The 22,416-nt window shown below is 38.0% G+C and overlaps 1 protein-coding gene across 3 annotated transcripts; it reads left to right on the top strand.

Moving 5' to 3' along the window:
- Nucleotides 1-1,576: 1,576 nt before the first annotated feature.
- On the top strand, nucleotides 1,577-18,540 carry LOC131689168 (serine/arginine-rich splicing factor 1A). 3 transcript variants are annotated; one of them, XR_009305354.1, is made up of 5 exons: nucleotides 1,577-1,873; nucleotides 1,931-2,303; nucleotides 16,006-16,079; nucleotides 16,138-16,286; nucleotides 16,829-18,540. XR_009305354.1 is itself a non-coding variant. In XM_058974076.1 (4 exons), exons 1-4 carry the CDS (start codon nucleotides 1,704-1,706, stop codon nucleotides 16,229-16,231), a joined length of 711 nt encoding a protein of 236 aa, XP_058830059.1. In that variant the 5' UTR covers nucleotides 1,577-1,703; the 3' UTR covers nucleotides 16,232-18,540. The 3 variants fall into 3 exon arrangements, 1 of the variants encoding a protein (XP_058830059.1); XR_009305355.1 differs by having other exon boundaries at nucleotides 16,138-18,089; nucleotides 18,429-18,540; XM_058974076.1 differs by having other exon boundaries at nucleotides 16,138-18,540.
- Nucleotides 18,541-22,416: the final 3,876 nt, after the last annotated feature.

The following is a 22,416-nucleotide window of genomic DNA, read 5'->3' as shown; positions in this document are numbered from 1 at the left end:
TTGCTGGCTACCGGGGGGTTATTTGCCAACTCGGATGCGCAAATTGCCCTTCAATTTGCCAGCAAATTGCTGGCAATTTGGGAGCTATTTCGAATGCAACATTTGCGCGATTTGCCGCCGTCATTTTTTGCCACCCTACTCGCCTTTAAATCGCCCCCAAATCGCCCACGGAACGCGCTTTTTAATCGCTTTTAGTTGCCTTATTTGAAAATTACAAATAATATTTATTTTCGGATTCATTATCTACTCACATAAACACCACCAAACTATATATGAAGAATTAATGGTGAATATGATATTGCACACCAAAACTTACCACAATCTGAAGTTCAGTAGGAATTTAGATCAAAGATCTTGTTCTACTATACTTACACATGATTCCACAATTTCCCACATTCGTTGGCTTAATGAAGTGCACGAAACAAACAAAATTCATGCGAGAACATGCCAATTGTTAGAAAAACAATTTAAAGATTAAGCCAAACATGATCCGCCATGTTGGAAAATCGCGAAAAACAACCAAGTGTATTTCAGCCGCCAGAAAATTTGTCTAAGTATTGAAATTGCCTTTAAATCGCATCCGCAAATTGCATTTGTTCCTAGGGGCAAACGTCAAACTTTTTAAATCGCCTGACCATGTTCGTCCGCATTTTTTTGACCGGGTGCCCTTACGTCCTATTCTAATGGCGATTTCGCTTGAACCTGAAACTGAGTCAGGTTCTAACCCCAACCGCTGTCAGTTCATACATTTTGACAGCAGTTGGGGTTAGGAACTGACTCGGTTTCACCTCAAACAAAAACCACATAAATTTGCTCTCTTTTTCTGAGTGACTTGTTTTTTGACGTATTGCTTTGAAATTGATTGTTTTGCACTCAATTTTTTAATAATAGTTTTGAATAAGCATGTAGTGAGTGCCTCGATGAGTTCCTGTGACCAGGGATGCCAAGTATTTTTACGAAAAATCTGAATTTTTTTTTGTAAAGTCTGAAATTGCCTGGTTGGTCTATTTTTTAAAAAAATAATCACCTTTTGATCTATGGGCTGTATTTGTTGCTGTTTATATTATCAAAGTTTTGTTGACTTTCTGCGAAGAAACTTGGATATGTCGTGTTTCCACCGAGTACTCTGAAAAGTTGTTTGAGATTTTGTTACATGTTTTGCTATGTTTCAAATTGTTTGGATAAATCTGAACAATAATAAATTCTCGACAAACATATGATTACGGCCTAAAAGCCAACTGTCAAAATTCACTTTGAAGGAAAATTCCGGACAAACCGTTACTAGTCGAACACAGTTCGCAACAGTTTATGAAAGAGAAAACTTTTCTCTTTCGTTTACTACTAACATCTGTGATTGGCGCGTAACGGTTTGGCCGGAATTTCCATTCAAAGTGAATTTTGACAGTTGGCTTTTAGGCCGTAATCATATGTTTGTCGAGAATTATTTATCTGAAATCTGGATCAGTCCAAAATAAATCTACTCCGACGACGACGCTTAAAAATCTGGAAGATTCCTAATAAATCTGAAAAGTTGGCACCACTGTTTGTGACAAGACGAGAAAGAACATCGGCTAGCCATCATTTTCATTTCGTTCATTGATCGTGTTGGTTCGATAAAGTGGTCGTGTGATTAACGTTCGCGTCAGTTTCAGCCATCTTGCTAAAATTTTCGATCCAGCTGGTTTAATATACTAGTAGCTAAAATGTCTTCACACGGTCGCAACGAATGTCGAATTTACGTTGGAAACCTACCGCCAGATATACGCACCAAGGACATCCAAGACCTGTTTCATAAGTTCGGCAAAGTTACGTTTGTCGACTTGAAAAATCGCCGGGGGCCGCCATTTGCTTTTGTGGAGTTCGAAGATAATCGGTAGGATAAAAAATAATTACCTATTTTTCCATCAAATTATTGTGTCTGTTTTTGTAGCGATGCCGATGATGCAGTTAAGGCTCGTGATGGTTATGACTATGATGGGTATAGATTGCGAGTGGAATTTCCACGTGGTGGTGGACCCGGTAGTTATCGGGGCAGTCGCGGAGGAAACAGCGACCGTGGTGGTGGTGGCCGGGACCGGAACAATCGTGGTCCGCCAGCTAGGCGTTCCCAGTTCCGAGTGGTCGTCACTGGTTTGCCATCTTCCGGCTCTTGGCAGGATCTGAAAGACCACATGCGAGAAGCAGGCGATGTTTGCTTCGCCGATGTATACAAAGATGGAACCGGAGTAGTTGAGTTCTTGCGTCATGAGGACATGAAGTATGCCATAAAAAAATTGGATGATTCCCGGTTCCGATCCCATGAAGTAAGTGATTGTTGCAATATTAATCAAGTTGACAATTGCTCAGGTCGATCATATCGGTAATTTTCTAGTTTAGCGATTTTTGTTCAGGGGTACCTTTTTATCGAAATGCGTGATTTGGCCAAGATAAAACAACCAAGAGTGCAAGGTGCTCATTTTCCACTATACTAATGAAATAGGTTCTAGCCTGTTCTAGCAGGCAACGTTAAGCTTTTCATGCCCAACTTTTTTCTCGTGCATATAGGATTCAAAAACTATTTTTCCTTGAAAATAGTGGGTTGAAGAAACGAGAAACCTTTTTTTCATAAAGATAGGAGCCTTTTTCGCAGTACTAGAAGCCGCTCAAAAATTAAAATTTTTGTTCTTTGTATTATGAACTGTTCTTTCGAATTTTATACCGTTCGATTCAGATGATAGTTAACTTAATCATTTCTGGATATTGCCAAGTTTTTCAAACGATGATTTATTGAATGAATTTACATACAGACACAGTGAAGACCCGATTTTATCAATCCCCGATATTGTCTATTCCCCATATTAGCTTTTCAACCCAATTTTGTCAGCATAATATGAAAAAATATATATTTTATGAGCTTTAGCAGACAAACCAAGTTGAATTCGTTTACTCCAATACTTTCTGGGGCATACTTTTCTTGTTTTAAAGATGCATACCGCCGACCTACCGTCGGAAACGGGGGGCCCTTGCAAGCGAATCTGTGATCCACTCGTTTGTCCGGATTACTCAAACATAGGGGCTATGAATTAGTTTAAGTTCGATGAAGCGAAAATGATGTCAAACAGCGCGCGATCGAATGCGATGCGGCGTAGCCACATTAAGTACGATTCAGACGATACATCAGCTTCCGTCAACGTCAACGGAACGTCACCGTTCCGTCAGGATAAGTTACATGCAGTTAAATGGAGGCATTCACACACAACATCAACGGCACGGAACGTTTTGACGTACGGCATGTGTGAACGGGCACAAGAGAAAAGTATTAAACTTATCCTGACGGAACGGTGACGTTCCGTTGACGTTGACGGAAGCTGATGTATCGTCTGAATCGTACTTTAGGCGCAAATGTAATTTATTAATTTGTAAAGAAGAATAGGCTAATTATAGACATTCAGCAGTTGGATTTATGCCGAATGACCGTACTTCTCGTGTAGTCCAAAATTACGTGTTTCTCAGTATATAAAAAATAAATTGTGCCAAATGTCAAATGAGCTTAAATTCGCATAATTTTGCATAATAATCGTTATGCCAAATACCTTGTGCTAAATGATCTTATGTCAAATGACCCAGGCCCCAATTAATGTTATGCGGTGAAGTTAGTGCGATGTAGCTTGGCCGTATAGTCGAGTCCCTGGAATGGAAGCGGCACAATATACTCGGTAAAAAACATAAGGTCATTTAGCATAACATCCATTTGGGATAAAGGTTATTTGGCATAATTTTGAGAATTGATCACACTGAAGATCATTTGGCATAACGGTTATTTGGCATAATGGTCGTTCGGCACAATTTGGAGAATTGATCACACTAAAGGCATAATTTATTTTATCTCCAGGATAACGGTCATTTGGGATAACAGTCATTTGGCATGATTTCTAATTTTGCGCAAAGTGAGGGTCATTTGGCATAACGGACATTTGGCGTAACGGACATTTGGCATAATTTTGAGAAGTGATTACACTAGAGGTCATTTGTCATTTTTCAACTACAGGGAAACATACATATGTGCGAGTAGTTAGGTAATTCGGAATCACCTGGATGTTTTTGAGTATATTCTTTCCTGTATGTATTATTTATTTTGATTGTATGTTGACAATAATGTTCATCGTTCGCGGCAGAGGCGACGCGTCGGTACGTTCAACCTGTTCACTGAACAGGTAGGAACAATCAGACGACCCAAAACCAATTTTGCGTTAACATTAAAGCAGTAGCACGTAAACTATTTTTAATGAAAGTAATAATCTCCGAACCTTGAAGTTCGATAATTTGATCTAAACGATAATCATATATGTTATTTTCTAGGTACTTAACAACGAAGCAAAGCTGTTGATGCCAATTTGTACGCATTCCATTGCTTGTAGTAATTAATGAATCAGTGAGGCGCCTTCGTTAGTATGGTGAAAATAGGCACTTCACCCTATATATTTTTTGTTCTTTTTCTACGGTAAATTAAGCATTCTACAAGAAGTTTGTTGGACAATTCACTGGTGGGATTTGACAACAAATTTGCGTTGGTCAGCTCCAGCGAAATTTTATGTCAACGAGCATTTTTCATTGGTCCTATTCGTTAGATGTTGGATGAAATCGACGACGAAAGAATCAGCTGAACAGAAACGTCTCATAGAGACGATTGTGACGTTTTAAGGGTCTTGGTGGTATATTGAACAGGTTGACGGTGGAACCACGCGTCGCCTCTGGTTCGCGGGAAAGCTACTTACGTTGTAAGCAGCTGACATGTAGCTTAAATGTTTGAGCCGAACAGTAATTACCTAAATATTTAAATGAATTTAAATGAGTTTGTTTACAAGGGGGGACTTCCTTTAACATCTTATTTAAATTCTATTAGAGAGATTTTGAACTAAGGGGCATTATTCAGCTCTTTTTTCTGGCTAGACAAATCTCTGAAAAATCTCTAACTCTAACTAACTTTGGTGGTGATCTGCGTACCAGGCAATTGATTTACCAACTACCGCAATGCTCGCTCCCCAAGAGCAGCAGGTCGATTTTGCTATTGGATGTGAGCGCATGCTTGCGGAAAACATTCGCATATAGTTTCAAATAATTTCAAATACGTGAAAAGAACTATATTCAAAAATTGCAACGGCGTATAACTGGGATATTCTGGACTTCATTGAAGGTTCAATAAAAATGAGTTTTTAGTGGAAATATCAGAGACAACCTAATTGTCCACGCGCAATCATTCATGAATACACGCCATATGATTATAAAACCAAAATTGAACACGCGAAGTCACATACACGTGACAAACACGTTAACATACAAATGCTTGAGCCCTTCGCGACCATCCACGGCACCTATACGCGCGATTTCGCAAACATGATAACATCCCGATGATAAGGTGAATGTCGCAGCTCTTATAAATTTTAAAGAGCGGTCTCAAGTGTGAACCTAAAGACTCCCGCGCTCGCATGATCATGAATCGGCCACTTTCGGAAGTTTCTATCCAAGGGTATCAGCAGACTAGGTTCATACCTTCAATTGGACCAATTAAAAAAAGAAAACTCATATCCACTGAGCAACACGTTTTATGGCGACATGACCGGAACACTAGTCATATGGGGTAACTCATTCCCTGTCAGAATGTGAATTGTGCACCGAAAACTAAATCAAATACAAATATTTGACTAAATACCAGAATGACGGTCCTCGTTACCATCTAATAACGCACGCGAATATGTGAATGGCCACATGATTACAAAATCGAGTTTTGTACACGCGAAGTCACATACGATACGCGACAAACCCGTTAACGTACGAACGCTTAAGCCCTTCGCGATCAACAACGCATACTTACGACCGCGATCGCGCAAGTTTGATAACACCCGGTAATAAGGTGATATGGAAGATCTCGCTTTCTTCTAGCATCTGAGCCGTTCATCAAAAATTTAATAATTTGTATAGTACTACACCAGAATACTGCCGGTCAGTCCCATATGCATTTTCATCAGTTTTGAGTTAACCTCATGGTTAAGTCTCATTTTTATTATACTAACAATACGTACTGAAAATTATTGATTTAATCAAAAAATGTACAAAAACATCAACTATTGTCAGTCGATTCTGTCACGTTCGCCCGAATGACATTCGCCCGAATGCCATTTACCCGAAGGACATTTGCCCGAATGTCACATAAACCCGAATGTCATTCACCCGAATGCCACGAACACCCGAAAGACATTCGCCCGAATGCAACATAAACCCGAATGCCATTCGCCCGAATTCCATATACCCGAAAACATCGAAATGTCAATCGAAAAAATTTAATTTATTAAGATGAAATACAAATTTTATTACATTTGATGCTATGAAGAAATTAACACTAAAGCTATACCAGTCAAATAGTTAATCCAATCACCTGGTTTGTATGATTTAACTAGGGTTTCCAGTTTTAGGTCCTTTCGTGAGTTCTTTTTAGACTTTTTAGCTGTTGGTCCCGCTTGTAGTGTACGTAAAACATATGTACTAGGAATTTTCTCTTCAAGTTGCAACTGCTTCAACACACCATAGAATTTCCACGGCTTAACAAACCGTTCCATTTATTGTGCTAGTCTTCCACATTATTGGTGGTTCTAGGAATCTTTGTCGATACATTTTCGAAAACTGACCACGAAGCGGGGGGCAAAGAAGGGTTATCGAGAAACTTTTTGATTAGTTTCCTTCCTACCAAAAATACAATTTTTACTAATGTAATCCAAAAAATCGTCGAGAGCCTTTGGACAACTTTTCCTCAATTCTTCCAGTGCCAATGGAATACCTTGATGGGGCTAGAAAGCCAAGGCAACAACTTGTTTGTAAATTAGTTGTATTTGGTGATCTTCCGAATATTTTGTCTGACGACCAAGTTGTTTCATTTTTCTGCAAAAACTTTGGTTTAGATGGAAGAATCATCCGTGAATTAGGTGGAAGAATCATCCTGTCTCGAAATCCAATATTACGTAGAGAGCTATTTGGTATATAGATTCAAGAAATTGCTCTTGTTTTGAAAGAATCAACCCTTATGTTTGAGTATACCGGGCAGACGAGTGGATCAACAGTTTCTTTGCAAACTTATTTGGCATACAAATTCAAGGATTTGTCATGTTTGAAAGAAGCAATCAAACCCTAATTGTGGGAAAAGAGTGACTCATGTTTAAAAGAAGGAATCAATCCCTAAGTGTGAGTAAACCGGGCAAACGAGTGGATCACCGGGTTGATTGCGAGGGATATTTGGTATACAAACTCAAAGAACTGCTCATATTTAAAGAAGGAATCAACCCCTATATTTCAGTAAACCAAGCATACCAATGGATCACAGGTTTGCCGAGTAGGGACCTCCGCTTCGGTTCCTCGACCTCGGTAATTGTGGCAAAGCCGCATCACATTAGTTTCGCCACATAACATTTATGAGCTACTATTTACTAACGGTGTTGTGCCAAATGGACTTCCACCATGCAAGATATAATAACTAATTTGATTGATTCAATTCGTTAACGGAACATCTTAATATATATTTACCTCGATCGAAGATGTTTCCGAAAGATTTCTTATTATTTTGTCCGGTTTATCACAAGATTTCACCGCTCGAGCTGACAACTGCGTCCTATATGCATCAGTTTGCACCTGAAGAGCATTTGTGGCGTTGGCAACAGAACCTCAGTGACGTCGGATAGTACACCTAAAAGCGATGTCGCATAGCCACATTGGTCAGTGTACGGTTGACTAATGTGGCTAAAAAGCGATGTCGCATAGCCACATTGGTCAGTATACGGTTGACTAATGTGGCTAACGCCACATCGCTTTCTGGTGCACTGTCCGACTTCGCTGCCGCTCAGTCGGCTTTAAACTAGCTATAGCCCCTATGTTTGAGTAAACCGGGCAAACAAGAGGATCACAGGTTTGCTTATAACTACGGCAACGGGTGGATCAACGCCTCGTCCAACGGAACCTCAGCGGCTTTGCGCCGCTTCGGATCCTTGGCCTCGGATATGCGGCCAAGCCGCATCGCACTAGCTCCGCTGTATAAGCTTACTTGTTATTGTTCAGTTTATCAAACTTTGGTTAAAGATTTCACATTTTCCGCTCGGATTTGGTTTATTTAGGTTAAAATACCTCCTTTTGGCAAAAAAACCGCATTAAAGTCGGACTTCTATCACTAAAGTCACTAAACTAGACAATTACCGATTTTATATTATGCTTGAGTGAATGTGGTATTCGGGTTAATGACATTCGGGCGAGTGGTCCATTCGGGTTGATGGCATTCGGGTAAATGGTCCATTCGGGTTAATGACATTCGGGTAAATGGTCCATTCTGGTAAATGGTTTTCGGGCGAACGTCATTCGGGTAAATGACTTTCGGGCGAATGTCATTCGGGCGAATGTGATAGAACCTGTCAGTCACGTATGAAAAGTACCCACATATCGGTCCCGGTTCTATCACATTCGCCCGAATGACATTCGCCCGAAAGTCATTTACCCGAATGACGTTCGCCCGAAAACCATTTACCAGAATGGACCATTTACCCGAATGTCATTAACCCGAATGGACCATTTACCCGAATGCCATCAACCCGAATGGACTACTCGCCCGAATGTCATTAACCCGAATACCACATTCACTCAAGCATAATATAAAATCGGTAATTGTCTAGTTTAGTGACTTTAGTGAAGTCCGACTTTAATGCGGTTTTTTGCCAAAAGGATGTATTTTAACCCAATTAAACCAAATCCGTGCGGGAAATGTGAAATCTTTAACCAAAGTTTGATAAACTGAACAATAACAAGTGAGCTTATAGAGTGGAGCTAGTGTGATGCGGCTTGACCGCATATCCGAGGCCAAGGATCCGAAGCAACGCAAAGCCGTCCGTTGGACGAGGCGTTGATCCACCCATCGCCGGAGTTATAAGCAAACCTGTGATCCTCTTGTTTGCCCGGTTTACTCAAACATAGGGGCTATAGCCAGTTTAAAGCCGACTGAGCGGCAGCGAAGTCGGACAGTGCACCAGAAAGCGATGTGGCGTAGCCACATTAGTCAACCGTACACTGACCAATGTGGCTATGCGACATCGCTTTTGGGTGTACTATTCGACGTCACTGAGGTTCTGTTGCCAACGCCACAAATGCTCTTCAGGTGCAAACTGATGCATATAAGACGCAGTTGTCAGCTCGAGCGGTGAAATCTTGTGATAAACCGGACAAAATAATAAGAAATCTTTCGGAAACACCATCGATCGAGGTAAATATATATTAAGATGTTCCGTTAACGAATTGAATCAATTAAATTAGTAATTATATCTTGCATGGTGGAAGTCCATTTGGCACAACAATGTTAGTAAATAGTAGCTCATAAATGTTATGTGGCGAAGCTAGTGTGATGCGGCTTTGCCACAATTACCGAGGTCGAGGAACTGAAGCGGAGGTCCCTACTCGGCAAACCTGTGATCCATTCGTATGCTTCGTTTACTGAAACATAGGGGTTGATTCCTTCTTTAAATATGAGCAGTTCTTTGAGTTTGTATACCAAATAGCCCTCGCAATCAAACCGGTGATCCACTCGTTTGCCCGGTTTACTCACACTTAGGGATTGATTCCTTCTTTTAAACATGAGCAGTTCTTTTCCCACAATTAGGGGTTGATTGCTTCTTTCAAACATGACACATCTTTGGATCTGCATGCCAAATAAGTTTGCAAAGAAACTGTTGATCCACTCGTCTGCCCGGTATACTCAAACATAAGGGTTGATTCCTTCTTTCAAAACAAGAGCAATTTCTTGAATCTATATACCAAATAGCTCTCTACGTAATATTGGATTTCGAGACAGGATGATTCTTCCACCTAATTCACGGATGAATCTTCCATCTAAACCAAAGAAAAATGAAACAACTTGGTCATCAGACAAAATATTCGGAAGATCACCGAATACAACTAATTTACAAACAAGTTATTGCTTTGGCTTTCTTGCCCCATTAAGGTATTCCAATGGAACTCGATGAATTGAGGAAAAGTTGTCCAAAGGCTCTCGACGATTTTTTGGATTACATTAGTAAAAATTGTATTTTTGGTAGGAAGGAAACTAATCAAAAAGTTTCTCGATAACCGTTCTTTGCCCCCCGCTTCGTGGTCAGTTTTCGAAAATGAAGACAAAGATTCCTAGAACCACCAATAATGTGGAAGACTAGCACAATAAATGGAACGGTTTGTTAACTCGTGGAAATTCTATGGTGTGTTGAAGCAGTTGCAGCTTGAAGAGAAAAATCATAGTACGTATGTTTTACGTACACTACAAGCGGTACCAACAGCTAAAAAGTCTAAAAATAACTCACGAAAGGACCTAAAACTGGAAACCCTAATTAAATCATACAAACCATTAACTATTTGACTGGTATAGCTTTAGTGTTAATTTCTTCATAGCATCAAATGTAATAAAATTTGTATTTCATCTTAATAAATTAATTTTTTTTCGATTGACATTTCGATGTTTTTCGGGTATATGGAATTCAGGCGAATGGCATTCGGGTTTATGTTGCGTTCGGGCGAATGTTTTTCGGGTGTTCGTGGCATTCGGGTGAATGACATTCGGGTTTATGTGACATTCGGGCAAATGTCTTTCGGGTAAATGGCTTTCGGGCGAATGTCATTCGGGCGAACGTGACAGAATCATCGGTCCCATATGCATTTTGCATGAAAGCGGCAGACAATATGTAGGGTTACTGTGCCCTAATTCATCTTAGCACCTCTATTCATCCCACCCATTTGAACACATTAGTTAGGGCAGTATCTGCTATCTCTATTCAACGCATTAGCTCAAATGGTAGGATGAATAAGGGTGCGTTGTACTCGACTTTTCGCTTTGCTCTAACGCGAGTATTTTACATTTTCCAAGCCAGATTTTTTTTATTGATCTGCTTCTTAAGAATGAAGCAAAGGCGTTGATACCTATTTCAGCGCATTCCAATCAGTGTATGCCGTATTATCAGCGAAATAGTGTGGCATCGTGCCTAATGAGATGAATAAGGGTACGTCTACCCTAGTTGTAAATCGTACGCAGCTCACCTGGGTACAAAATAAAACAAAAATCTCATGGGCGCATCTTCTCGATCTGATGATTTTGCATATGGGACTATTATGTGGCCTGCGTAAAGCCAGACCGAGCTGAGCGCCATAGTTTTTTTCTGGTATTTTTCATGTTAGAATTCATTTTTAGATAACCTTTCATTAAAGTTGCAAGTTAAAGACCACTTATTTGCTTTCGTTTGATATTTGCGTTCCCAAAAATAATTAGATGTGGCTGTTGCTGGTGCTATGTTGGATACGATAGCGATTTTAGAGCATGTATCTCTAAATGGCGCTTGGTCCTCTTTGGCATAACACAGGCCATGTGAGTATCGGCAGAATACAGGTATATAATTGCATTATTTGTAATGAAAGCTGAATATATTGCCACCAAAGTTTTGAGTACAGGCCACATTCGATTATCCGTAGTCTCGATTATCCGTAACTCGATTATCCGCAGAAAATGGTTCGATTATCCGTAGTACGACAATCCGAAGAAATTGTTTCGATTATCGGCGCATTATTTTTTCTCAAGCTACATTACACATTTATAATTTATTATTTGCTACTAACTACAGTTTCTGAAAGAATAACTATTTCCTAAAAAATTATGAAAACTTCGTAGAAATACAAAAATTTTAATTATTTAACATATAATTTTCAATTCGATGCGATGACTTACATATTTTCGAACACCAATCAATTACAATTGATACTAGCTACAATTTCTGGAAGACCATAATTTTATGTTCTCAAAAAATATTCACAAAAATACGTAGACATACAGAAATACATATCGTATTTTTTACAAAAAATTTTTTTTTATCCCAATATTTAAATACAAAAATTCATAGAAATTGATATCAGCTACAATTCCTGGAAGCAGAAAATTTTAAACTCGTAAAAATTACAATAAATTGGAAAAATAAAGAAGTTTCATATAATTAACAAATCTTTCAATTCAGTGCAGTGTCCTATAAAATTTTATGCACCTAATAGATTGGCTACAAACTATAATTTCCTGTAGATGCCTGCTATAATTACTAGAACAAAATTTTAAAATCTGTGATTTTTCTGTTATTTTTAGAATGAATGTAATGACGATTTTGTCATTCCCATTATGTATTGAAAATTGACAAGATCTGAACATATATGTTTCATATTGTTTGGGACTATCTAGTATGATATAAAACCCCGCTCAACTCTTCGGAATCAGTCTATTATCACATCAGTTAAAAAACCGAAACATGTTAATCACTTTAAGAACATCGACATTTTGAATTCTTAGCTCACTTAAGTAAAAGGCTTTTGCTTTAATCCCAACATGTAACATACACTGAAAAAAATCCAAACGTTAAATCTATTCGCCTCAAACCGCTTAAAATTCAAATGAAAAAGGAATGCTATTGTTATCACGCGCACACATACCTTCTATGTGTCAACTGTATAAACTATGTATGCACACACATAAGTTATATGTGCATATTGTTATAGAATGGGGTTTTATGTGCCTAATAGTTATGAAATGTGAATGTAAGATTAATATTTCTTGTAAATACACACATTAGGTTTATGTGCCAGCAAATAGTGTCTATATGCCTCCGTTAATTGCAAAAATCTATGTGTAAAATCAATAGGCATAACGTTTACTTTTTTTTGAGTGTAGGAGAATCAAACCACAAGACTTTGTCTCAAATGTGGCTGACATAATCGGGTCAAAAATCTGACAAGTTCGGAGGCGGACATACACGGGAACTAATAAAATAGGATCTTCACTGTAGTCAGCACTTTGAACCGCTTTAAAAAGAACAGCGCTAATAATTCGTTACGAAGTAGATTCACTGAACATCCTTTAAGTGACTCGGGTACGTAGAACGCCAAACAATGGCCAAATGAAGATTCTGGATGATGTTTCCACCAAGCAAACAAGAGAAAAAAGTTTACTGTGCGACGATGTATAACAAACTAAATAACTCAATGCGTTTGAACATATTTATAGCTAAAAATTTCCAAGAACCAAGAATCAGCTAGTTTCTGAGTAGCTCTTCAAAACCCTAGAGCACATGACGCCGATGATGATGCTGCTGCTGATTGAACAACGCACGATACTTGGTTTTTTACTTGTAATGTGCGCAAAACTCATCTTTTTAGAAATCCATGTTTTAAAATCGTCCAATGCTGGTCTTACTATCACTTTATACAATATAAAGCGATCGATATTCGTTATTAAAACGGTTTGATGAAAAAAATGTTCCATGAATCAAACATAGGTTCATGATGATTCGATTATCCGAAGCGAAATTTTTCTGCACCCTACGGAAAATCGAATATGGCCTGTATTTCAAATTGCAAGTCCATTGAAACTAGAGAACTGTAACTAGTTGGGCCCTCTGAGACCCCTTTTTGAGGGTTAAAGGTTCTTTGAATGTGGAATCACTTCAAAAAGTATTATGCCGAATACTCATTATGCCAAACGTCCCGTAACTCCCAAGAGCTATTATGCATTATAAGCTACCTATTTCTCAACAAGTGTTATGTCAAAAGTCCATTATGCCAAACTTTTTTTAAAAAAAAACCCTTTATGCCAAACATCTATTATACCATATCTGGTACACCCGTTCCGTCTTTATACAGTTTTTCAGCTCTCGAATAGCCTTTCTCGCTTCGTCTACACTGAAAAAACTTAACACGTTAACATCATGTGGAAATCTATTGAATTATTTCAATCCACAAACACATGAAATGCACACGGTTTCCACTTGAATATCCATTCGAGTGTGGGAAATATGGTTTTCAAATGAAATTCATGCGAACATGGTGTGAAAAGCACATCAACGTCATAAGAAATACCATTGACTAAAATTTCCAAATGAATTACACGTGAATATCACTTTGTTTTGCTTATAGATTTCATTGGCAGAAGGATCGGTGAAATCAATTGTTTTACATGTAGAAATGCACTACATGTTTTTTCATGCGAATGTCATGTGGAAAGTTCATACTTTACGACTCAATAGCATGGCAATGAACATTCAATGGATAAATATGTCGTATTCACGTGGAATTTGTTTGAATTTAATTTGAAACACCAAATGAAATGTTGTTCAATGGACTTTCATGTGAAATTCAAAGGGAAATCATTTCTTTTACTTTTTAACATGAGAACGCACATGAAAGTTACGTTTAATTGCATGTGGTCTTATCGTGTTTATTATTTTTAGTGTAGTGTGGGTGGATCCCAACCCTTCCCGCAACTTGACGCTTGGCCTAAGTTGCTTGAAACCACCGTGTTTCGAATGATGTCGCCACCATAGAACGCCGTCCACTAATTGTGATACTGTAAATTTCTATGCGAGAAAATATTTCCGTGACGTCTTTTGCGAACTTGTTTTCTTTATTTACATTCGGAAGAGGTAATCAAGATGATCATTTTCACAACAGCGTAATAATTTAATATAAATACAAACAAGTTAATTCGTAATTTTGGAGTTTCATAAAAGGATTACAAATTGTGCCGAATGTAAAATGCATGATTTGATTTGAGTACGCTTCTAGTGTGAACTTTTTCTTCTCCCGTCGCCCTTGAAACATCTTTCGCATATGACAATTTTCGAAAGTTTGTCGTTAATCCTTAAATACATTTAGTTTTGATTATTATTTTTCACGCATTTAACAAGGCGGGATTGACTTCGATTGTTTATTTCTGACAGCATAGCATCTAACTGATAGGCGCTGCGACATTTACGGTGAAAAGGTTTCTACGAAATTCAGAAGTGATGGCAGCTCATTTTTATCGTTGAAGGAGAAAAACAGTCCAGTACCATTGTGTGTGTTGTTTACATTGCAATACAAATATTACTACCTAATACCTTAAGACTAAAGGATGGTGTTCACTAACTAGTATAAGCGCCGCTGGTTTGTCTGCTGATGATTCCAAAAAATCATGAATCATTTAAAAATAATGCATCGGAATAAAGATGCATTATTTTTATAACAAAACAACACTAAACCCCCAAAAAGTCTTCAAAAATGAATTATCCATAATAAAAAAATCTGTTCAAGAAAATTTTCGCTGTGAACAAGTTTACGTTTTTTTTAGAAATTGCTCTTGAATAAAGTTTAAACCGCCATTTTAGACCCACAGACCCAAAAAAGTGGTTTCAGCGATTTGTATACTGCCGCTAGAAGCATAATTGTCCCATGTGTATAGGGATTCCCATAGCACATGGGACAGTTATGCTTCTAGCGGCAGTATAGGAGCTGTCAAGTTGTTCCCCCTCTGGTGGATCCACAGCTTGTCCATCATCCCCAATACTCATCATGTTTTTGCCTTCTCTACTCGTTCGACAATCCGTTAGGCTGCATAAAAGAAAATTAAAACAAATCTTAGATTGGCTTTGTTTAAAGAGTTTGTAATTAAACCACATACCTGGTAATTTCCAGATACATACACTAAGGCAAAACGCATAGCGAAATTCATAAGATTTATCTTATGATGTATAGAAAAGTAATAAAAGTATGTTTTCATAAGATTGATATGAAAAACATACTATTTTTATGATTACCTTAACATTTTATAAGTTATTGCATATGTCAGTCGTACGAATTTCATACGAGCATCTTATGATTCTCATAAACATAAGAGAAATGTATAATATTGTCTTATGATAATTTAAAGATACCTTATGGAACATGAAATCATAGCAAACAGATTTAACAAAATAAATGCCGTTTCATAAGATAATCTTATGATTTACATACGTGCTACTTTTGGCTGAAAAATATACGATATTCCTATGAAATTCGCTGTATTTTTTGCCTGAGTGTACAGTTACATCAATATCTACCAAACAAAATTGAACTGTTTTCACGAAAGACTGGTTTACTGGTTCTCAATGATTTATTTTTCTCGTTTTACAGGGAGAGGTTGCCTACATTAGGGTGCGAGAGGACTCTTCAACTGACGATAGACGAGGCGGAGAACATCGTGATCGGTATTTTGTAACTTGAAATAGTTTTATTTTTTTTATTCATATACATATTTTTGTGTAGTTCCTACTCTCCTCGCAGACGTCGTGGCACGCCAACATATTCGCCAGTTCAGCGTAGTTTCTCGCGGTCCCGTTCTCGTTCATTCAACTATTAGATTGAGCGACAAAAATGACGAAAACACCGGACGAATCCTACCGGATGGATTCCAAGTAATTTGATGATTTTTGTATTCTATATCCAAATGTAGCGCAGTTTTACAATAGCACCACTTAACATCCGCGACTAAGCGTAGCCTACACCGCAATACCTTCCGTATCAACAGATTGCAATCAACGAATACTGTCTGTTGGCAGTTCTATCATTTAAGGAATAGTTTAGTCATTTTAGTACATTCCTGAGGTAGAAATCATTTTAAGTGACAGAAAAAAAACTAGTTTCAAGAATTGGAAATCTTATAATTTATGACTGTATGAATCTTGAGTTATAACACATTCAATACTTCAAACAATTAGATCGAAGTAGAAGAAGCAATAGCTAGACGTTTTGATTTATCAAACGGTTTTGTAGTAGAGATGAGAACGTTATTCCTGGGACATTTTAATATCTAATGTGTTCTGAAAATTCCTTCTAGCCTCTGAATCGTGACAAGATCTCTGTCAGAAACCGGATGGATCGATATGCTTCTTTCGTCATCTATCAATGAATATGTATTGTGTCCATTCTAAAACCTGTTTCTTCTTCTTCCAAACAGGGTAAAAGGAAAGTTATTGCAATTTATGCCTGGAGCGCATTGTCGCTGATGTGACGCAAAAGTTTCCCACTAGGATTTAGGATCAGGACCCGAGGGATTTTTAGGACGGACTGGTAAAGATTGGATTCCCTTTCTCTCGTTTAATACGCATAATGGATCACTGAACAGAATAGGACAGGATTCAGGACATGCGCGATATGCAATACACACGGCTTCACTAGTCTGTCTGTTGCATCACTTCTCTCGGAGGAAACAGATTCAGGAATCGCAGGATATATTGGACTCAGGGATTCTGCTTCTCACATTGATGTGCTGACAAACAGCATTACGAAGGGTAATGAAATTTCACACCCATCTCAATCTGTCTTTTTTCTTTGCATTTCATTTTGAATTTCATATGAAAGCAAGAGAGGGACGGAAACAGTGGGCACCAAAATTCGTTGGTCCTTCAAATATATTGCTTGCCTTGTTTTTTGATAATTTGTAAGACAATTTGTCTATAATTGTGTTGTTGGAAATAATCGAACAGTGAATGGTTGACGATACAGAAGTAATTGCTGTATTCGAGGAGCGCTAATATTGAAGTTTTATTTAATATCTACGCAAACTGACATTGGAAACTGAAAGCTAGCATATTCAGGTGAATGTATTGAAGCAGCTGACGAAATATGGAGACGCAAATAATAATACAAATGGATATTCCGATGGAGAAAAAATTGAGTGAACGGAATCTAAATCTCATGTTTCAAAGCACACCGCTGTGCCTCCCGTTGGACTAAGGAAAATCACTTGGGACTAGAGGACGGTATAAACGATAGTATGTTGTTAAATATCGGAACATTTATCCATAGTCTCAGTTTATTTGAAATCAAATCCAGCATTGTAATTGAAAGTTCCAACAACACTTTTGTAGATGAATGTTTATGCATAATCAATTTGGGGTGTTTTTAAATTTTATTTAAAAAACATCAAATATGTGGGGCCCATAGAACAACCTTTCAAGGATTTCGTTTATGAATACAACACCACTTGGATCTTGCATGGAGTTCGCAAAATTAGGATGTAACAAACATGGACCTCGCGGGATATCTTATTTTCAGTTTTGAGCTCGTTTGTGGAAATTCAGAATTGCTTTCATTTGCGATAAGTCGAAAGGACGTCGTGGGAGTAGATCTTCTCTCTGTTCAAGGCTAACCTTTTTTCGCTGCATCATGGAAATGTCCAATGGAACGTTGTCAAAGCAAGGAGGAAGGACCTAATGGTGTGTATTATCTTGATTAATTTTATTCTTTCACAGAAGGCATTTGCAATTTTTCATAACCTTTCCTCAATCAAATTCTGCATACAATACACTTATAAATACTGTTTCAATATTTCCTCATCAAAAGTCAACTTATGTTGAAAAGGCGTTTTAGCAATCAATTTTTTTGGTTCAAATGTATTGCTAAGTGATATTCTAACACGTAGAGAAAAGCATGTGAATTTCCGTTGAACAAAATCTTTCTTTTTATTAAAACGAACACGTTCTCTGCCGTGGACGCTATTAAATTGTCTTAACTATCTTACATTTGCATTACAATCACCGTATCGATGGCGGAAGGTAATTTCTGGAAAGTGGTGAAGTATTTGGATCTAGTTATATTTCACCTTTAAACAGTAAGTAAAAACTGGAACCTGGTCATTCATAATAAAAAATGCGATTTCAAACCAAATACGGCTGTAGCTCAAATTACACATATCACATTCTAAACTGATTTAGGTTTCTTGTAACTTCTTGATATTAATCAATTCGACATAGATTTTTCATTAGGGCTTACATCGCAAATGTAAACAAACTGCGTTTTCGCTATTACGACATTATGCAACAAAAATACTACAAGATTGAGGTGAAAATTAGTTAAAATGGTTTTTAGTTCGATGTATAATTAAAGAAAACAAAACGGCGAAACATGCATTTTCTTCGAGATTTCGACTTAGGCCCTTCTTCTCATATGGAATATAAAGGCCAAACTTACATTTTTAGACAGAAGCGGGCGTACGGTTATTATTCACAAATAAAAGAATAAACGGCGATTCTGTTATATAAATGATAAGCAATATCTACTATGATCATGTCTACTCGATAGTTGTTGCACATAAACATTCGAATATTTCGATATTTTCATGAAATTTGAAGAAAAGATTCACGCGCCCTTTCTTTTACATTGGATTTCTATGCGCCCATTTGCTGAGCCCTATTAAAAGGTATACTGTCAAGCTCGCCCATTTACCCAGCCCTACCCAGCAAGACAGAGTCAGTTTAGCCCATTTACCGCGCCCTTCTGAAAATTATGTACACGGTTTAGCCCTTCCGCAAATGGTGGTTGCTGAAGGGCGAAATCACGACTGGGATGCAAATTGGGCGTAAGCATTTTTTTAGTTTCTACCCACTAAAAGCACATAGGAATTAAATTCTTTGTTATATTGTCATAAGGTTTAACGAAAAATGCTTCCGGAAAAACACGGTCATAAAGTAATTTATACCTACAATAAAAACTACATTTAGAAAACCTTCGCCGAATATTGAAACTGATTTTTCTCCATTTGAGTACATTGCGACTTAGGCCCTAATGAAAGATCTGTGTCGAATTGACTAGTAACGTCTCAATGATGTCTACTCAAATTTGTCAGTTTTCCAAAAAAAATCTAGTGCTCGTCAATCAGTCCAAAATCGTTGTATTAAAAAGCAGTCTTCCAGTTCACTGGTTTCTCAGGGTGTAAAAACTCCCCAGCTCGGCAGATCCACCATATTCGCTGAGCCTGTTTCTCGTTGTATGTTGTGTCACATGCTTGATCACATGCTTTATAGCAGTTGTCCAATTGTTGCTGTGCAAACGATGGGTCGTTTTCCAAGCATCTATTGTAATTCGTGATTCATACCGTCTTCAGGATCCATTTTCTATTCAAACTCATTTAGTGATAGTCCCATGTCCTCTTATGCATTCCCTCGTCATGACCCTGCCGGCGGAGACCTCAACTAATAGAATTCCAATGGCTTTAAGTGAAGCAAGCGCAAGAAGTTTATAAAAGAAGGTATGGCATAACATGTTGACGTGAACGCTATGGGAATGGTTGTCGCCAGATTTATAACGCCACAAACCTGATTTTTTTAATCGCAAGGATCCGAACGGTCCACTGGTTTCACCAAGTGGGATTTTTTGTTCCATCGCATAAGTCTGTCCAGAAAATGTAGCATTACCCAAATTTAAAAAAAATCCGCCATTTTATATTCATTTATCGTCAGACTTCGCAGCCGATTCGTGGTGTACAGGACATTGGATGGTTAGTTTACTACTGGCACTAAATTCATCCTGATTGGGACTCATACATACGACAACTGGCTTATGAGACCTGTGTGGTACTCTCTAAACCACCAGACCGTAGAAACTAAACAAAAATACACATCTAGTGGCTACGAGAACAATTGTCATCACTATTTATAGGTTATTGCATGTTTGTTGATTCACATTAAAATAGTAGATATTTGAACTTTTTAAACAAGTTTTACGTAGCAAACAAATTTGTTAGTGATAAACAGAGCCACGTTTCAAGAAAAGTTTTCGTTGCCAACTGCTTGCGGGGATCTCACGAACGGTCTGCGTAGTACGGATCATTGCAGTATGCTGCTGATCTCAACCTTACAATTACCAAACGAATCATTTTTCTTACGAGCGTTTTAAAGTGAGATCATCCAATTTGCACAATGCATTAAAACTTAAGTCAATTAGCCAAAGTACTGGGATCATACCAATTTAAACTCAAATCTAAAGTAAAATTCAATTGCACAATGTATTGAGTTTAAAATTTAAGTAAACTATCCAAAGTATTGGAACCATATCAAGTCAAATGGTCAAAATGTGCCTAGTAATCTTGAAGAACCATCATCCACGCGAAACAAACTGTCAAATAAAGCGGCTTTGTTCCCAAATATAAGCAACTTTGAATACGTCCCTCCCGTTCTTTTCTTCTACTTCATTTGTCTGTTTTTGTTTTACTTCTATTAGTTTGCTTTTCCACTACTCATGTAAACCGCTTCTACGTAATGTCTTCATTTTGTTCTTTTGATTCGGCATGTTCTTTTTCCTTTTCTTACTATGTCTTAACTTAGATTCATAATAACACACTAACACAATCAATTGCATATTCTGTCATATACACTCATAACTGCCGTTATAAGCTTAATTGTCCCATGTTCTATGGGATTCCCTATATACATGGGACAATGATGCGTAGAACGGGAGATAATATCTCATTCAAAACGTACAAACGCCGCTAGCATTCGTGATAACACAAACCGGATCACAAACGCGAACATGCAATTGCAATCATCCACACATACTCGCGATCTCGCCAACAACCTACCGCTCGCGCCATCATGAGTCGGTCACGTTAGGAAGTCCCTGCCCTCGTTCTTAACAGCCTAGGTTCATGTCTTCAGTTGGACCAATAAAAAAATGAGGCTCATATTCATTAGACAACACGTTCCATGGAAACGTAACCGTGAACTCTAGTGTTATGGGGGAACTCTCTTCTAGTACTTGACCCGTACACTAAAAACTAAGCAACAAATTCACGGTCCGCACGATCGATCAAGAACACACGCGAATATGCATATGGCCACACAGTTACAAAATCGAATTTATTCACGCGAAATCACATACGTTCTGGCATACGTGACAAACACGTGAACACACAAACGCTTGTGCTTTTTACGATCTTCCACGCACATCTACGGTTGCGGTTTCACAAACTTGATAAAACCACGGGATAATATGAAATTTTTAACACTTATAAATTGGCATCACATAATTACAAAATACATACATTTGCTATCAAACCTTATGGAGAAACATTATATTTTTTTCTAAACAGCTAATAGTAGTACTGTTCAACGCACTTTTTCATCACATTCTGCAGCGCAATTATTCGTCAAGTATACATCAATTCGTTAACCCTACTCCAACCCACACCCTGTTCCTCTCCCATCGCAGTTTTGTGTTCTGCATGGACCATTCTGCCATTACCTCTCCTATCATCGGCCTTGGACTGACTTGCGCTCTCATTGCCCCACCAAACGCTGCAAAATGAAAATGAACCCAAATTGAATACTAAACCATCAACTAGAGCACAGCCGATTACTGCTTTCATAAAATGTGTGTTGATTCTAGTAGAAAAACAATGAATCAGCAATCAGTAGCGTCTGACTCAAATGACGCGTTCCCCCTGTTGTCTTGTGATTTGTTTTTCAAATTTAGTTTAAACCGATTTAGTTTTTAAAAACTTTCGCCGTGACTTTTTGGGAGTCATAGTTTCTTTTATAACCCTTTTTCACCAGAAATTTCAGAGAGGTTGTTGATATTGCACAAATACCTTGTTCGGGTGAAGGCTACAATACCTTGTTCGGGTTAAGGCTACAAAGTTCGACAAAAATAAAAACCCCGTCCACCGTCCTCCCACTTATTTCCTCCAATATCTGTTTCAGCCAGGTATAGCTTTGTTCGTTATCCGGAGGGATCCAAACAATACGTTAGTTAAAATGTTTGCCCATG

Source organism: Topomyia yanbarensis, chromosome 3 (assembly GCF_030247195.1).
Source record: "Topomyia yanbarensis strain Yona2022 chromosome 3, ASM3024719v1, whole genome shotgun sequence".
Lineage (NCBI taxonomy): Eukaryota > Metazoa > Arthropoda > Insecta > Diptera > Culicidae > Topomyia > Topomyia yanbarensis.
Note: the sequence above shows the minus strand (reverse complement) of the source record. Positions and strands in the feature narration are given on the sequence as shown.

Excerpts from the sequence above, each read along its gene's own strand:
- LOC131689168 (XM_058974076.1), top strand. The coding sequence starts at position 1,704 with ATGTCTTCACACGGTCGCAACGAATGTCGAATTTACGTTGGAAACCTA. Across the intron at positions 1,874-1,930 it reads GTGGAGTTCGAAGATAATCG|CGATGCCGATGATGCAGTTA; the intron begins GTAGGATAAAAA and ends CTGTTTTTGTAG. Across the intron at positions 2,304-16,005 it reads CCCGGTTCCGATCCCATGAA|GGAGAGGTTGCCTACATTAG; the intron begins GTAAGTGATTGT and ends CTCGTTTTACAG.